An 18831-nucleotide genomic window follows, 5' to 3' on the forward strand; every position below is an offset into this window, starting at 1 on the left:
CGCTCGAATAAATTAAAATTTCAAACTGATTTGTTGCCGCCTGCTCTTTGGCGTCGCGTTTTTGTGAAATTATTTTTGATTTATGTTGCATGGAATTTATGTTAATGCGAATGCGAAATTATTTCGTTTCCTCTGCCGCCGCCACTGGGCGATGCTGACTTGTCGCTCATTAAATTGTGTTATTACATTGCCGGAGCTGTCGCTTATTTTTATTTATTACTGAATAATAATACGCCCGGCCCTCCAAGCCGACGCACTCGCGCCGAATAAGTGGTAAAAAGTTCTCGTCTGCTTAACGCAAAAACAGAAAGCAGAAAATACAAAAAAAAAAAAAATACAAAGCGCAGCATCCGCCAACTTTCAACTTGCAACTTCCAGCGAGCTTGGAGAGTTTTCATAAATATTTATGACTCCATTAAGGTGTGCATAAGACACACTCTGGAGGGTGTCCTGTCCTGCCGGAGGACCCCGAATCCTGCCGCCCTCTCCAGCTTGTCTGCTCCGAAGCATGGAGCACGGAGCATGGAGCATGGAGCGTAGAGCTTGGAGCTTGGAGCACTCATTCATGGCTTTAGTCGGTTGTTTGTGTTTGCACATCCATGCAACTTGTTGTAAGCCCGGCCATAAAGCCAATCGCCTGCATCCAATACGCACTGCGAAAAGAGGGGGCAACTATTTGACTTCGGGATTGAATGGAACAGGAAGGCCGGAATAGAGTTATGGATATTCACGGGGATGTGATTTTGAAGGCTATATCATTATGATGGAATGGGTGAGATTGGAAATTGGTTTGGAATATTGGCATGTGCAAATGCTCCGCTTGGGAGGAGTATACATTTTGTATCAACTATGCCTTATTCACACACTATCGTTAGAAAAGCAACTAATTATGCTTGTAATAACGAAACATATTTATCCATCCTTGCAGATCTTCCTTAAAAATCAACAAACAATTTATTGCTTTTTCTGCCACTTTCCCGTCTAATAACAAGCTTTATTGTCTTACTTTTTTTGGGTATAATTTCCCTCCATCTGTTACCATTTGCAAGCTATGCATATTTCAAGGGTCCTCCTTCCGCCCTTGCCGAAAAAAATCTCCATTATAAATATTGAAATTCTTTATGTGACATAAAGAACTTATCTTTCATTTTATAAATGCAAATACCGCATCAAAAACGCGGCAGCCAAGCAGTTGACAAAAAAGCAATAAAAAAGTACAAAAAAAATAGTGAGGAAAATCTGAGGGAAAATAGCAACGAAAAGCGAACGGGGCAAAGCTAAATAGAATTCAAGTTGTGAGCTAAAAATTCACATAGATATGCGTCTGTATATATAATCTGCTGGGTATATATATATATATATATATATCAGCAGGAGGAGACTGACGGCGCCAGCCAGCCAAAAAGGATGCAGGAGACAGGACGCAGGACACGCCGACAGACGGAGGCCAGACAACAGTGCAGTCCACCCTCGCCATAGACGTCCCACCCACTCCTGAATAATGCATGCAAAAATACAGAAAAGGGGAAAAATAAATATAAGGAAAAATAGAAAAATAATGCACACACACAGCCACACAGGCTGGCAGGAGTATCTGTGTGTATAACTCTCGCTAAGTGCGAAAGTGAGTTGCATAGATGCAACCGAGCAGATAGAGCAACACGGGTCAGGACATAGAAGCAGCGGAGCCAACAGGGAGCAAGGATGGGGGTCGGCCCGGAAAAAGCAGAATGGGGGATGCTGGTTGGGGAATGACGGAGTGAAAAGGGCGAAGACAGGCTGCCAAGACTTGTGTGCTGTAATATTTTCCTTAAATTATGTGATAAATATAAATATACAGACATTTATACGCGCACACTGGGGAAAATCAAGTTAAGTTTATGACTATTAAATGGATAGTCAAAAGAAGTCCTAGTAGCAGGGTGTATAATATCCTAAAGGCAATCTAGAGTTATGCAATTTCCGACTATACATACACATAGTCAAAAGAAAAGATCTAACTGAATAGATTACTTTGCTTTTTAAGCTCTGCATCTCTGAAACTAATTCTCATTGCACAACTAAATTTCTCTCGGTGCAGATATATATCTAAGGCCCGAGAAATATGCAAGGAACCAGGACAAGGGGACTTTTGTTTATTAGTGTAAGTGGCAAGACTCTGGCGACAAAAGACAACAGACGGCAGGACCTCAAGGATGCCCGTCTTTGTTGCCCCGGCAGTAATTGGAATTCTCTCCTGGCTGGAGCACAAAAATGAAAAGTCCCACCGAGATCCCGGCCGAGATGGCGAAAGAAAGTGTCCTGCTTGCTGGCTCACCTGATCCGTAAAGTTGTCCGTGTGGAAGAGCACCTTCACATAGCTGGTCTCGCTGATGAATGTCTGCGGCTGTTCCGCCTCCCCGCAGAACATTCCGGGCTCTCGGCGATTCGAGACATCCGTCTTGGCATTGCCATCAACAATCTGCAACAATGGGTGCAGGAAAGCTCGATTTAGTATGTCGCGTACGTCATCGCCCACGATATAAATTAGCCGCGACACATGCGGCGCCAATAAATCAAGAGTCAGCCACTGGCCACACCCACCTGCAAGTAGCCGCCCTCGCAGTGGGTCGCATTCAGCAGCTGACCCACTTTGAACTTCTTGAATCGCAGACGCAGCACAAAGTCGCGGGGCGCCCCCTTCAGCGTCCGGAAGCGGTACCAGCAGGTCAGCGGACGACCCACGTTCTGGTTGCTGACCTCTGGCGAGCTGATGTCCTCGAAGATGTCCACCGTCTTGTTGCAGTGATCCCTCGATACGTCCGACGAGCTGCCACTCCCACCGCCTCCACCGCCGCCTCCTCCGCCGCCGCCGCCACCTCCGCTGCCACTGCCACCTACAAAAAGAAGATTTTAACAAATTAGTTTATATTTTCCAGGATATTAAAACTACAATTCCAACGCAGATATGTGCAATTCACAAATTACATTTCTGTGGCATGTGCGATTTATACTAAGATACAACTATATTATGTAGTAATGAGCTTATAACAAAAATTCAGTCTATAATCTGCGGATTTGAATCTTGTTGATGAACTCCCAAATTGGCCAACAATGGGATTCACTCTTGAACCTTAATCTCCTCATTTCGGTTGATGAAAACTTAAAGTCGTGCTCTAGATTTTATCGTGTGTGGTGCTTTTTGCAAATCCCTGCAAGGGATTCTAAGTTAGTTGCATGTGGGCATACTTAACCGCAGGACTAGGCTTATTAATCTCCAGCCGCCGCTTACTTGGGCTTTTATCTAAAGGAGCAGAGAACCAGCTGCAAGCTCCTGCGGCCGTTCCTATTCATTGTGCTTAATTTATACAGCGAAATGCATAAATGACAAAAGGACATTGTGCTGAATTTGTAATTCAAGTCTGGCTGTTAACAATGCCACCCCATCACGGTCTTTATTTCTAGCGAAGGGACTTCCCCCCATGCAAAAGACGCAGACTTCGTTGTCCCTGACTGTGACAAAGACCAAAAAAGTGAGAAGGTCCTGCCACGCCCCCTCCAGCTCCCCACTTTAGCAGTCAAGGCGCGTAAAATTTTGAGGAGACCTTTGAGGAGAACCGAGGAGAGAACTGAGAATTCGGAAGGAGAATCGTGTCGAGAGCTGAGTTTTCGCGTCGAGTGTTTGTGTGGCTTGGCTTATAAATTACCCCAAAGGCGAGTGCATGTCCTTTGCCGAGGATCTTTTCGCCTATAATGCAAAAATATTCTTGTGCCCAACTTTTTAATCAGAGAAGCGAACTCGTTGGGATTCTGGGAGCTGGCGGCAAACAAGGAGGTTACGTGACCAACATTTTTTGTCTTCGCAGTTTTTATCAATTCGCATTTCTCTGATTGTTTTGCTGTTATTTGCGTAACTTTTTGCCGTCGTTCTTTAGTTAAATTATGAATGACAAATGCGGGATGAATACACAAAGTACATTTATTGGGTACAGTTGAGCACAAAGGGTGTTGGAAAAAGTCTTTCACTTCCGCCTTTGCGCCCTGGCTTTCATTGAGTGCTTAGCCTAATTAAACGAACTTCAAGGATATACTGAGCCACCACCAACCCCCTAATTGAATCGGGCACATAATTAATATGAGAGAAGCTTTTTACGTTTCATGCAAAAGCTGCGACACACAAACATCAAAAAGAGGATATAATTAAACGAATATCGTGCAGTTTAATTTAGATTAAATCAGCGAAGCCACAGGAGCAATGGAGAATGGAGCAAGGGAGCCAAAGGATATCGCCTTTGTGCGAATCGATACACGCGAACGTACGTCAGAATTTTGACGAAATTCAATAAGCTTAGCTGCAGGCAAACCCACGGAACCACCCATCCGGAACCACTGAAACCAGCAGCCCATGTCGCCACCGCCCGCGCGGCATGTGGTCTGGATCCAAGGATACCAAGGATCCCTATCCTGTCCTGTGGGCTCCTTAAGCCGAAATCAAGAAGGATTAGGCGGTCGGCTGGGCGGTAACACTTTCGTGCGGGTTGGGTTGTCGGTGTCCTGGCTGATGGAAATCGCCGAAGGCGACAGGCGAGATGGCGTCTAACAAATCTGTTTAATTTATCAGCGTTTCATTATGTAATACACATTCTATGGAAATGCCTCCTACAGTGACGCCTCATTTACCCGCCCCTCTGCGGTTGCCTGTCAAAGATAAACGCGTAAATTGTAGCTTCAAATTCAGCTTCTGGTAATTAGCGGTGGACGGCTAAGTTTCGAAGACATGGGAGAGTGAGTCGCCCGAATTTAATATGAAATACAGAAATCTTATCAAGTATTTGGTAAGAGGAATTTGCAGCATTGTAGCTAAGAACCATAGTAATGTCAAATGAAGGGAATCTAAAAGAAAATCTCGATATGAAAAACTGCAGATCTATTTCCATGCACCCCACATTCTCAAAAACCCGAAGACGGCCATGATGAACGACTCTTTAAAGTTTCTGCAGTCTTTGGCTAAAAAAAAAAGGAAAACACAAACAAGCCCATCACTCAGCCGAGGCCTTTGGCCCCGTCAACAGTTGCAGTTCAAAAAGAAAGCAGACTGAGAGCCATGATTTAAACACTCGCCAAGTGCCAGACGGCAAAGTCCAACTGGTGGCACTCACTCACTGGTTAAGCCTTAAGTCGCCTTACAGCCTCCTCCCCACTTGACTTGCTCTGGTGCTCCCCGGGTCCCGGAGCCCTTGTTCTTTGGTCCTTAATCTTCGTCCTGTAAAGTTCACACAACTATTGTCACATGCGATACACCCACTCAATGGGTTACAAGCCCATTGAGAAGTTGAAGTCGGGGACGGAAAAGCAACAACGACTAGAAAACAATACGTTGTAGAAATGCTGCACTGAGAAAAAGGATAAAAGCTAATGTTCGTAGAGAATGAAACATTTTGGATACGACTTCAATAAAGAAAGTTTTAATTTATTTATGATAATGTATCCAAATCTTCCAAAAACTCAACAATTTTGCAAGCGACAGCAGTAACTTTTCTCTCGGTGTAGACTTCAGTTTAGCTTTTACTCCCTTTACCACTTTTTCTACTTTGGGCGAATCGATTAGATGCGCTCGGGCGATCTGCGAAGTAGGAAATACTACTGGACTCAATCTCCCCTTCTGCTTGTCCTTATGGTTCCTGGTGCAGCTTAAAGTGGAGCTTCGATAATGCTGAAAGTCGGTGGTCTTTGCATATCCGCGTTGCTTCCTCGCCTGACTGTGCCCGTCCTTGGCCACATGTTGATATATTGTCAACAGACGCACAACGCATTTGTCTACGCTTTTCCTTGGCTTTTCGGATGGTCTGGGGCTTTCCCCGCCCTCTGACTTTTGTGGATCCCTTTTTTGATAAAGGTTGACAAGCGTTCCGCCCGACCACACCCTCCGCCCCGCGCCCTTGTCAACCGCCATTGAGGCCTTGCCGTGGCAGACATGAAAATCGATTATGAAAATCGTTTGTTCAACATTTTTCACGCAGATACGCAGCAGCAGCAGCAGTGGAAAAGCGGATGTGAAAATGGGGGAAAGAGCGGGTAACAGATCGAGAGCTTTTCAGATGTCGCTGGCTCGTAGATTTTCCTCCTTTTTTTTTTTGCATTTGCATAAATATTTTAATAGAATTTCAGTCCCTAAAGCGGCTTTCACTATTTTGCAGCTGAGGCTGCTCCCAAAACCCCACCGCCTCACATAAAGATTGATGTTTAATGTGGAGCTCGGGTGCTGAGAAAAGGGACGAATGGAATGAAATGAAATTGACTTATTCAAATAAGTGATTTACCACTCGACGACAACGAGAGGAACCCAAAAACTCGTAAAATACGGCAACAACAATAAATTTGCATAAAATTGGAAAAGGAACTGCCAAACAACAGCACTCAAAAATTGTTCAAAAACTTACGGCTGGCCATCAAAAATTGAAGTGGGGCTTCTCAAGGAAATAACTGCCAATATTTGATGGGATGAAAGGCGTGGGGAATCTTTAGATATATTAAATTTATACGGATACATGAAACAGGTCAGGGTCAGAAGTTACTTGGAAACCAATTTGAATAATAAGAGATTGACCCTTAAAGGGTCAATATGTTTGCAAAAGAACTTGGCGTTTCATAGATTCTAAAAAAAGGTCACATATTTCTTATTGGCTGTTTTTGTTCACTCATTTAAGTTTATAAATTTGTTGTGTATTGCTAACTTAAGCTTATTCTTTTTTCCAATACAAATTCAACAAAAAACTTTAAGACATTTTCTTCAGAGGCATTCATCTGTTATTTCGTCCTTTTTGTTGGCCTGTCCACTTCAAGGATATTAAGATTATCCATCAGCGCTTGGTCTCAATGTCTGTGTCCCTGCCCATTAAATTTGCAGTCAAATGAATATAAATGACCTGACGCTTTAAATACTAATAGCCAGCAAATTCTCTCTTATCGGAGCAAAAACATTTCTCAACATTTTTCCCGTCACTTTTTATCTCGTTCGATGTTCATTTTTTTCTTGCGTTCTTTGTGGGCAAAGAAAGAACTTTCGAACAAGACAATTTGTTAAAAAGGAAAACTCCAGTTCTCCTGCGAATGCTGATAGATTAACTGTAACGGTGATGGATCATTTACTTAAATTATTAAAATTGCCTACTCAAATTTCACACCCCACTGGAGAGCTAAGTTATTCCCCACCCAGTACTCAGTACCCAGTCGGTTAATGATTCACTGACTCGCTGACAGACTGATTGAATGCCCAATGATGGGTTCTTGTTGGCCGGGTGTTAAGGTGAGGTAAAAGGGAACGCTTCTCAGTAAATTCGCATCCTAAGCCGAGCAAATCTGTCAGATCCAAATAACAGCAAAAACAAAACTCTGAGTCGGGCGATAAAAATAAAATATAACCCAGAATACTTTTCGAGAGCTTCATATCGATATACTCTGCTTCAAACGAGTTTGCCAACTATACAGTAGCTTAAAAAAATATGCACCATTTTAAGCTTATTAATTTGACAATTGTTTTCCCGCTCAAACTAGTATTCAATTAATTAAATTTAATGTAATGGTGGCTTAATCTAAATTACAAAATAAACTTTGCATACAACTGCTGTTTAGAGTATCAAGACTGTCGTTCTCACTTAACAGATTTTCTTCTGCTCAGCTTTTCTTCTGTTTTGTGATAATTTTATCAACATGAAAATCCATTAAAAAGTTTTCTCGTTCGCATTTCAGTTTTCGGGCAGTTTTTGGTTGAAATACTTCCACAGCAAAGTGTATCGGCTTACTTTGCTCTTCAGATCCTCTCTCCACGATTGCTCTTCCGTTTATTTTTTATTCGGGTGTCCTTTGCGCAAAGACTTCCTTGCCAGGGTCACTTTGTGCTGCGATGCGTAAAAGTTTCCCACCCTTTTTTTATAGATTTTATTCGGCCAGACCCGAGGGCCATATTTGAGCGGCGACCTTTTACACTTTTTATGCTGATTCTGGCAAAATTCAGCTGTCTTTCTCCTTGGGCGGGGGAGTAATTTTTTGACGTTTCATGATTTTCTTTTTTTTACACTTTTTGGTGGGTGACAACTGCAAAAGAAATCTGAGATTGAGACTTGGGGTTTTCCTTCATTAGTTAAATAGCCGTGGTCTAGGCCAATCGACTGCCTGGGGCTATTTGCTCTGCTTCCTGCGCAAATGAAGGGTTCGTTTTGAATTTTCCGCATTGATTTAAACAGGGAAAAGGTTGGGAAAACTCTCATCAGCATGGGCACACAAAAAATGTTGTACCTGAGGCGAATTTTGCCGAATTTATTCCTTGTATCGAATATGTCAGGAACAGTGCAGACCCAGCATCAATCTTTTGGAAAGCATTCAGGAGCAGGAAACTTCACAATTCTCTTTGAAATAAGGCTAAAAGGTGAGGACGGAACTCGAAGTTTCCTCCTGACAAGTTCATCAGCATTGCTTGCTAATGCAGGAAGTAATTTAAAATGAAATTCATGAAAAAATGGTATCCGAGATTTATATTAAAAGAAAAAATGTAACGACTAGTTAAGGTAAAGATATTTTGGACAGCTTTACACAGTAATTTGCTTTATTGATTTTTAATAACATTCCCTTAGCGCTTCCTTTTGAAATATTAACATCCTTTAAAACAAGCTTAAGCCGCTTTCATTCGCTATCTACAAAAATCTTTGGGTAAAGGGTGCGAATCCCCCTTTTGTTGGTAAGCTCCAAGCCATCAACTCAGTACACAATTCCCTAATCTGCCCTAAATCGCATTATAAATATTAGAAACATTCCCCCTCCCCCTGAGTTCGTGCCAGACCCATTTGCCATGATTAATTACAAGGTATCAGTACAATTTTGTTATCCCATCAATTTCAGGCAACTTGAGCCACGATTCCCCGAAAAACACTACCCTTGCCGCATTTCTCCTGCTTTTTCCGAAAGTAACCAACGATTTTCAATAAGCAACAGCAACACGGAGCAAAAACCGCATCTTGCTTCGAGCCAAGTTGGAGCCTAATCCTCCCAATCAATCTGTTGACCTTCAACCCATAATGGCTTACATACACATACGCAGCAGTACCCAGACATACACATGTACATACGTATATGCCGAACTTAGTCAGGCATGAAAACGTTTTCCCATTTGGCAGCAATTAAAGAGCTTGAAATGAATTTATATACACATCCATAAATTAAACGAGTCCTTGCTCCGCTCGCTCGCCCGCTCGCTCTTCATTCATTTCATTTAAGTTAATTAGATTCAATAATTTTGAGGCCTAAAGCGTAGAAATGCCACACAGTCCGGCTATCCAGAGTGCCCTAAGTCGAAATGGCTGCTGCGTGCCCGAAATTTCTAAATAGCCAACATAAATTGAGATTTATATGGGCGCTTAGGTGGCCATGATGGCCTGGTTCTTGGTCCTGCTCGCCGTTCTTGGCCCCCATCCGGATGCTGCTCCTGGTCCAGGAGCAATTGAAATTTGCCAATTTCGTAGATTTTTATGTGTATGCACTAAAAATGAAAATTTAACGTGCCCATAAACGGACGGAATGTAATGACCTCCGAAATGCTCTCTAATTATTCTTGATGATGGTATACTTGCAAGGGAGTTTTGTTCATTCAAGCTATTTCTATCTTTTTGTTAACCACTTACATCTTTAAATATGTATTATTATTGCATTGCTTGCACAACCTCTTTAAAATCTTGAATCATTTTCAATTTTAAAGTGATATATAAGAGTTTAATATGAAATATCGTTTATTATCTTAACGTCCATTCGCTTAACAATAAAAATGGCTACCATTTTTTCACTGCCTACCCACTTTGCGTGCACTTTTCACAACGGAAATCCAAAAAGTTGATGGATAAAGCACAAAAATAAGCGATAAAAATTGGCTACGTATATTAAACGCTGCGGAAATTGTTTCATCAATTTGTTAATAAAACGCTCATACGGGCAGCCACAGAGTGAAGGAGTAAAAGAGATGGAAATATGCGGGACAGAGGCAGCAGAGACAAACGTTTGACTTAATAAAATAAATTGTATAAATTGAAGTCTGTCATTTTGAGATTCCCAGGCGTAACATCACAGCCCCTCACATAAAACATAACAAATTGCATGAAATTTACGTGGGAGCGGGTGAGTCCGTCTGTATGTGTGTATGTGTATGGCACACCCCCTGGAAAACCCCCGGAAAATTGTCATGCATGGCATGAACGTTTCGCCTCGACTCCCGGAGTAAAATGGAAACTGGAGGAGCAACAAATTTCCTAGGCCTCCAGTCCGAATGGCACAAGACAATCAAGTCAGTCGCAGGCGACATTTGCTCCTTCGGATGTACGTGTGAGTGTGAGTGTGTGCGTCTGCGTCCTGGCCACATCCTGCTGTTGGCCCTACTCCTGACACACGAACTCAGCTAGGAACACACTGAGTTCAGATCACTCGGGTGAAGATGTTGCCAGGCGGCTAGATTGAGTTGTCTTGACGAAATTAAGGAGATTTCAAGCCGGAAAATGCTCTCCCAGAATTTAATAAGATGCTTAGGTATTTACTTTTTATATTTATGGAACGTATTTTATAAGTGCTTGTCTACGAGTGTTTTGATCTAATAAAAATGTCTTGACTTATATACTTGAATACCTGAGAAATGTAATAATTTAAATGGCTTCGAATTCTCTGGGCTAATCCTAATGTTAAATGCCCGATTAATTGACGTCGATAGGAATGATGTATGAAGATAAATGCACCTAATTCTCACGCACATGGCCGTTGTTTTCAAGTTGATATCATTTATAAATCAACTTTATTCGTGCCCATCAATCGTCCTGGCATAGATAGACTATTTTTACGGTTATTTGTGCTATCTCTCCGCCATTCGGTACATCGGAACATGCTGAGATAATAAAACTTATAGCAGACAATTTAAGGCGGAGGGGATTCGAATAAAGCGGAGGCTAAGTAAACTGAAATGGACTCGCAAGACTCACGTGCGGATAAAAATAAAGGCAGAGAAATGACAAAGGCGGCGGGAGAAGCCACGTGGAGAAATGGAGAGAGATAGAAAGTGGAAAGTTGAGCAGGAGAAAGCCGAGCAGAAAGCAGCAACAACAACAATGGATGCAAAGAACAAATACAAGGAAAGGCACGAGCTTGCAATTTAATACGCAGATAAACACACACAAAGAAAGCAGTCAAGTGGGGGAGTGGAAAACTCACCGCGGAAAAAAGGAAACAATCGGATGACAGGAAAAAAAACAAAGAAAAATGTTAAATTATCTTTAAGTTCTAAAAATCAAGAATAAATTCAGTTTACTTAATAGAAAATAAATTATATATTTTACTATTTCCAAGATATATTCATTGCTCTTCAGGACTTCTAATAAACTGTAGCATACTTTATGGCGTCATCTTTAGAATATAGCTAGCATTTTCTTTCAGTGTTCGAGTGGAAGAAGCGAAAAGAACCAAGGCAGATAATGAAGTCGAGCATGGCACGCACATGTCTAAATTTATCCACGAACTAGGTAACCCCAACCCATGCATCCCCGCCGCCCCCCGCAGATCAAGCGATATCGGTTGAATGACACGACATGCGATGCCTAGCGCCAGTTTGCCACCCAAAAACCGCCCCCCCATCATAGTCGTTCCATCGTTGTTGTAGTCGCGCTTGTTGCTGATTATGTTGATGATGCATGTTGTAATGTTGTTTAGGCTGATGTTTTGGCATACAATTGCTACCCGTTCCCTACTCCACATGTATTCCACTTTCCGCGGACAAAGCAAAGCCGGGCGAATGCAATTTGTAGCAATTGTATGGCATATACCCCCAAACCCCCGTCGAAATCCAAGCCTTCAGCCATCTTTGATGTGTTTGACAAGCTCTCCGGGGAGGCAGAGGCCTGGGTTTACCATGCGAGAGGTTATTAATATTTATACGGCTCTCTCCGAAAGCAGACAGCTAAAGCAGCCGCAACCGATTAGAGCGGGTGTTTAATTTGCGGACGGTACAATGGGGCGTATGAGCAATGTTAATGTTGATTTGGCTCGCCATCCGTTTCCCTCCCAGCTAAGTAGCTTGACAAAAGGATAATGCTTTCGGTTGGGTAAAGTTTGGCCTTAGCTAGCGGGTACTAATGCCTAGTTTAAAGACAAGTTTAAAACCAGTTTAATGGCAATCCAATGGTTAAAATATAAATTTCGGTAAAAGCAGAGTATAAGCTACTAAAAAGTGCCTATCATTTCATCAAATTTACAAATTGCATGTCATTAATTACTCAATAAATATTTCGTATTCATATGTATACCAGAGAGACCAAACCGACAATTAAGGACTTGGAGCATCCTGCCCCATCTGCCGACCTCGTTCCACTTCGAGTTTCCACTTTTCCCTGCATTTTAATTGCAAATTTTCCACAGACTCGCCGCAGATGTGTTGACTGAAGAGCTTAACTCAGACTTGGCTGCAGAAAGAAAACTTTTGAGACTAATAAAAGATTGCTGATACGTGCGAAAGAAATATTCATGAATTTTCATGAAAATTAAATTAAAAAACTTGTTTCAAGTAGCGATGAAGGGCAGGGCTGCTGGGTGGAGATCTTCCTTCGCGTAATAAACAAGTTAAAACTCTAACCATAATTTGGTATAATTTTTTTTTCTGCCCAGAGCTCGTTGCAAGTAAACAAGAAAACAAAAGCTTCATAAATTCAAGCCGCAGCATATGTGTCCTCCCCCACCGCTTTTCCAACTATTGTGGTGTTGGCTACAGTTTATGGAAGTTTTTCCCTTATTTTTGTTTATTTTTTTTGAGTAGCTTCCTCAATTGCGGCTTTTGGCTTTGGCAACATAGTTAAGATACAAGAGCCAAGACAGGACGGTTTTCCCGCATTTTTCCCGGCAGTAGGCAAAGTTTTGCTTTTACACTCAATTACAATGCACAAAGTTTGACAGGAAATTACTGTATGGCAAAGTTGTGAGTGTTTTTCTGGGGCTTTTTTAGCTCGCGAAGATCCGCAAACCAAAACTGCATGGTTAATATGATATATTATATTGTACAGCTTCGATATCATATATATTCTTCAAGGGAAACCTTTCATAATTGAGACAGCAGCCAGTGGGAAAACTAACAACGTTATTTGCCACATAATCCACGGCAGGGGAAAATATAAGTGACGGAAATTTCCATAAATCAAAGCTATTCGTGCATATAAATAAATCAAATCAAAGGCTGCATAATCGCAAGAGCAAATAAACATTGAGAGCGCTGCACAAAGCTGACACGGATACAAATTTATTTCAATATTTGCTTTAACAAATTGCTTAAAATCACAGAGCACACAAACCCACCGCACACACACACACGCAAACACACCAAACACAAAGAAATTAATAAAAATTTATTGCATTTGAATTTGTCGCTCCATCCCCGCTGACATAAAACAATTACTGAGGCACCAACAAAATGGGGACAGCGAAATATTTTTATTGCAAATGGAATGAAAACAAATTTGATGCGTACGCATAAAAAATGTAACACCCCGAAAAGCAAAATAAAAACAAACTGCGCTTTGTTTCGCAAAAAGCCGTCGGTCATTTTTTCACCTGGAAAGTTTTAAAAATATTATAAATACATTCCGCATATCGTGCATGCAAATGTATGCAATGTGCTTAAGGTGTTTCATATATTTTTGATCGGTTTATTTGAATTTTTTGCAAAAGGAAACGAGTTGGAAAAAAAGGAGACAGTCAAAAATTGGTTGGAAGAACAATTGAATTGTTTGTAATGGAAAGTAAATGAAGTAAAAGGCAATAAATCTTAATATTTGCAGATCGTTATTATTTTTTAACTATTTGGAAACAGATGTGTTGCAAGTTTTTATTAAGTATTTTTTATCGAGGTGTAAATGGCACAGACATCTTAAATTTAATTATTCATATTTTATTTATGCGTTGAACTGACTTGTCTATTTAACTTTATACCGCAGTAGTTAAAAATTTTCAGTTAAATTTATTTCTGAATCTTTTAGGATTGCACCTCGTTTTACAATATTGACTTGTGGTCTTTGTGTCCCATTAATTTGGCATATTTGCTTACAAAAATACATAATTCTCTTAATGTTTTTCTTTAATCAAACTCCAGAGCCAATTTAACTTTCCATAAACAGCCCTCGATGGACCAAAATTCCTTGTAAAGATCCAAAATGATATGTACACACACCCACTCAGCAGAACTATACTCGTACATATGTGGCGAAGCCACGGGCGTGGGGCAATTACCCATCGTTTCATTATGAAATTTATCGTATTACGTTGATGAAATCACTTGAGGAGATTGGGGGGATGTCTTACAGGCTGCGCTTCCATTTCGCTTAATTTCCCCATTGGCTGATGAATCTATATGGGTGTGGTGTGCACAGGCTTTTGTGGGCGCGTTGTGTATAAGTCACATTTGCTGCTAGAATTGTTTCGGAGCCGGGATTGTGGTGCGGCGGGCTCCACAATTACAAAAGGATGCGGAAGGGTCCGTGTGCGAGAGGCTGGGCTTGTGTTCATAATTACACATGAATTTCAATATCCTGCGGCAGCTTTGGCTTTTCTCCTCGAAAGCCCTTTGCCACATCCTTTTGCGCGCCGTCAATATTATCCTGGCTCCACTCCCCCCAAACTAACGACATTTGCTGTGTTTGACTTGACTTTAAAACGTTGCCAAAGGACTTTAACTAGGCGCAACAAAAGGGTTTTCCCATTTGCTTTTCCGCGCACTCGGAAAACTTTCCATTTCCTATTTCTATTTGCCAAAACTCTTTCCACTCGAAAATCTTTGGCAATTTTCGTGGTAAAGTTTTTAATGTACTCGCCTTTTGTGTTCTGCGGTTCTCTGTTCAGTGTTCACTGTTTTGTATTTGTGTTTTGTATTTGCTCTTGCTGCCCGCCCTGTCAAGTGGGCGTGGCAGTTTCCTTGCGCCTTGTAATTGAGTGTAAGCGCTAATTGGAATTTTGATGAAGTTCGGTGGAAATTTGGCAACAGTTTAGGTCGCGGCAGCAGGACGAAGGGATTCCGGGGAGTTCGCAATTATGTAAGTAGCAGTTGAGAATGTTTCGAATTTCGTGTGGTCGCTGATTGGAGGGAAGGCGGCGGGGGGAAAGGCTTAAGTGAGTGTGGAAAAGCTTCTTGTAGTCGCTCGAGTCGGGCATTAAGTATACGCCATGTGGAACGACTCGAGCCCGTCTCGAGAGTTCGTGTGCCGGCAATTGATAACTCGCTGGCAAGAAATTTAAGTTTTCGTACAACTTTCCACCGGAATCAGCCGAAAAATGCATATCAGCTACTAGTTCCCGAAGGCCACAGGGGAGCCAAGAACTTTGCTGCCAGAAGGCGTAGAACTCATAATGGACTCTTCCAGTTCTTGGCAGTTGCTCATGGAAGTAAGTACACCTAACAAATACTAAAACACTCTAAACCGACAAAAATTAACCAATTACAAAAAGTGTAATAGTAATGTTGGTTTCAGTGAAGTAATAAAAAGCTGTGCAAATCTAGTTATTAATAAATCTATCTTTCTATTATAAAGAAATGCTTATTAATGTTGATGATAAACTCGAACCTTTTTCGCACAGTGCACTATCACGCTGGCAAACAAACAAGAAGCTGTCCTTGTTTCAGCTTTGCTTTTACGGCACTCCTTTCTGTGTGTTTGTGCTGCACCTTAACCAGGAAGTTGTGTGTCATAGGAAGCACTTGTGTGACATAATAAAAACTCTCTACCTGTTCCATGCTTTTTTATGTGTTTGGACCAGGTGGTCCTTTCTATAGCATGCTGCACTTTGTGCTTTGTCAACAACAACAGCAATGCCATCAACGTCATCATCAAGCGGAGAACCGCAAATGTTTTTTTTTTTTTTGCTAAGCCAAAGTCAGTAGTTCATACATGGTTCAACATGTACATATGTGTGTGCCGCAGGACTTCCAGGAGCCCAGAAATGGAAAAAAAAAAGAACGTCCCGACTGCAGTTAAGGGCCCCTTCAGGATTTGGATGAAAATGAAGCGTATGGTTGGCGCATTTGCACTTCATTTCGCATCAGAGCTAAACATTCATAAATCCTTTAAATATTACATAAATCTTTTCTATTTTGCAATTTTTAAAAATATAAAATAACATGACGGTTTAGTTGTTGATTACTCTAAACTATTTCCTTTAAACAGGAGTCCTTTTAGTTGCCAGCTAACTCATTTAGGATATTTATTTTTCCCACTTTAGTTCCTTGACTAATTCCCGTACTAACTGTGTAGATATATTTCATGATCCGATTGCTGAAATCCAATTTGTAATCTGGCACTATTTCGGGCACCTTTATTCCGATTTAACAACATTTTACATGCTGACTACCAGTAATAGCTCTGATGGCATAGCTTTGTCGATACATAAAATGTATTTTTATTCGCTTTATTGCCTTAGAGTTATAGAGTTATTTGCCGTAACCGATTTAATCCGCTCATGAAACTCTAAAAATTGTTGTCCTCCGCAGCTTTAAATCTGCAAATGCCAGCAAATCCTATAACCCCCGTGCATTTGTTTTGGGGCTGCACTTTCGTTTTGGGGAACGGGAAGCGCTAATTGAAATGTGTTTGCCTTTCCTTTGGGGCGAAGTGCAAAATGGAATTCTGCTTGACGGGCAGAACGAGTTGCTTTGATCAAAGGCCCTTCCTTTTGAGGTCCCCCGCCTTTTTTTTAGGTCTTCGCTTACTTTGAGCAATCAATTATCAAGTTACAGCCGCCAAAAAATCCATTTCGGCAGCAGAATTCGCGGCAATTAAAGTTTGCATCATGCGTTGTGCCCAGAACCCCTCCGTTTTTCCCCAGTTTCGTTCTGAAATTTGCATAGTTCAAGGGCTTCGTTCCTAACCGGAATGCCTCGCCCCCTTTTGGCCCTTTTTCCGCCTTCGCCCTGGTTTTCTATTTCCAGGATTGGTGGCCTGAAAAGGCTCGCAAAAAATATGAAGTAAGGCCAACTGGATAAAATTTAGGGCCGTGAGGAGGCGTGGCCCTAAAATGAAATTGTTGCTTGCCTGCAAAATTTGATTATGCCGCGCGAGTAGTGTGTGCAATACGTCTGTGGAAAACGGGTGGCTGTCCTATGTTCTGCCTACATCTGAGGGCCAATTTGGGAAATTGAAGAATGAATGATTGCCAAAATGTTTACAAATGGAATCTCAACTGTGGCAATGTGTTTTTCAATGCACCCGGTCCAAATTGCAAACATCAATAACTCTGTGTATGCAAGGCAAACATTTCAAGCAAATGCGAAAATTCCTTAACTGCATGAATTTAATGCAGTTTTAAACTTTACCCTGGACAATAAAATGTTCATATAAAAAGATTTGCTTTTAATTGAGGATTACATTTTAATATGTAATTTCAGTTTTACAATGTATTGTTTCAGTGAAAATGAATAAGCTGCTGCTTTGTTTGGCACAATAAAAGTAGATGCATTTAATTAGAAGCTTGTAGAGGAATATTTAATATACTATATCGATAAACAAAGCAAATGGGCTGAAAAATCGACAATGCTATACAACTTTTTCTGCTCTGGTTGCCAAGAAAAATATGTAATTTCATTAGTTTAAGTAACGTTTCGAACACACTCGCTTTGGTCGCTTTTGCACACCACCTCCGACCTTTGTAGTCCTTAAAAATTACCTTTTTTTCGCAGTCAACTCCACACCCTTCGCCGGTTGCCAAAAACAAACACGAAAAAACGGTCGGAGAAATGCCCACAAAATAAGCTGCTGTTTGACCAGAACTCACAGCTCCGCCCAATATCCGCCCGCTCAAACAGAAAGGGAAAAAATGAAAAGCGAGAAACAGGAGCGTGGGCGAAAAAGGACCTTCAGGTGCAACAGCCTTTGCGGTTGGCTCCTTCGTCGTTGCATGTAAAAATCCCTTCAATGATTAATGTAATTTCACGCGCCACTTAACGTTATCCCTGCAAGGACATTATGCTTAATTGCAGCGTCAGTTTGAATTTAACTGAGATTGCCGCTCCTCAGCCCCATTCCATTTTCTTTTTGCCTCCATTGTTTCTGCGGTGGATTTTTCCTGGGCCTTGGCCAAAAAGGTGCCGTGCAAATTTATGAAAAAGATTTGCCTGCCTGCGGCTATTTAAAGTTAAAAGGGCGCACAATACCGCTTCCCACACACACACACACACGAGCACACTTCATTTGCCTTGGAACCGCCTTGCAGTTACCTTTTTATGTGGCCATCTCGCTGGAAATGGGTTAATTGCATAATTTGCGAATTTCGCGTGCAATCTGCGGTGCTCTGAGCTGGCCGGGTAAATAAGAAAAAGGGACGTTATGCTCAGGCCCAGATGATGTGAACGCCGAGCCACGTAGCCAGGCTGGAAGTCTCATTAGCTGGTAATGGGGCATTTTCGCCAGGCTTTCCTCAATTCGACGACCTTGATTAAATTCCGAGATATATGTATATAGTTACCTGTAACAAATAGAGAAGACAGTTATAGTAAAAATAGAATGTATAGTGTAGTTTTAAAATACCGTTATAAAATGATAATCAATATTGATTCAAGCTGTATTCCTAGGCGCCCATTTCAATTTTAATTTGTTTGAGCAACATTAGAGTGTGCAGAAAATCGATTGATTTTATACCAAGACCGAAATCATTTTCCCCTTTAGCTTGTTGGAAAAAATCAACGAGGTAACCTTTCCACTTTCAATTTTTGCCAGGAGCGGGAAAACCCGAGCACAGGTCAAAGGTCTAATCAAAGTCCTGTGGTCTAACCTGCAATTCGGCTCCCTTTGGCCAACCCAT

General features: G+C 41.5%; 1 protein-coding gene across 6 annotated transcripts in view; it reads right to left on the minus strand.

Annotated features, from left to right (window-relative positions):
- Positions 1–18831, minus strand: part of LOC6735651 — a 52520-nt gene that overhangs the window by 15328 nt on the left and 18361 nt on the right. For all 6 annotated transcript variants that reach the window (XM_039291510.2, XM_039291511.2, XM_039291507.2 and 3 more), the window contains exons 3-4: positions 2584–2876; positions 2318–2461 (exon numbers count right to left, since the gene is read on the minus strand). In XM_039291510.2, the coding sequence (XP_039147444.1) occupies positions 2318–2461; positions 2584–2876 (437 nt within the window). The remainder of the gene's footprint in view (positions 1–2317; positions 2462–2583; positions 2877–18831) is intronic.

The sequence above is a fragment of the Drosophila simulans genome, chromosome 2R (genome assembly GCF_016746395.2).
Source record: "Drosophila simulans strain w501 chromosome 2R, Prin_Dsim_3.1, whole genome shotgun sequence".
NCBI lineage: Eukaryota > Metazoa > Arthropoda > Insecta > Diptera > Drosophilidae > Drosophila > Drosophila simulans.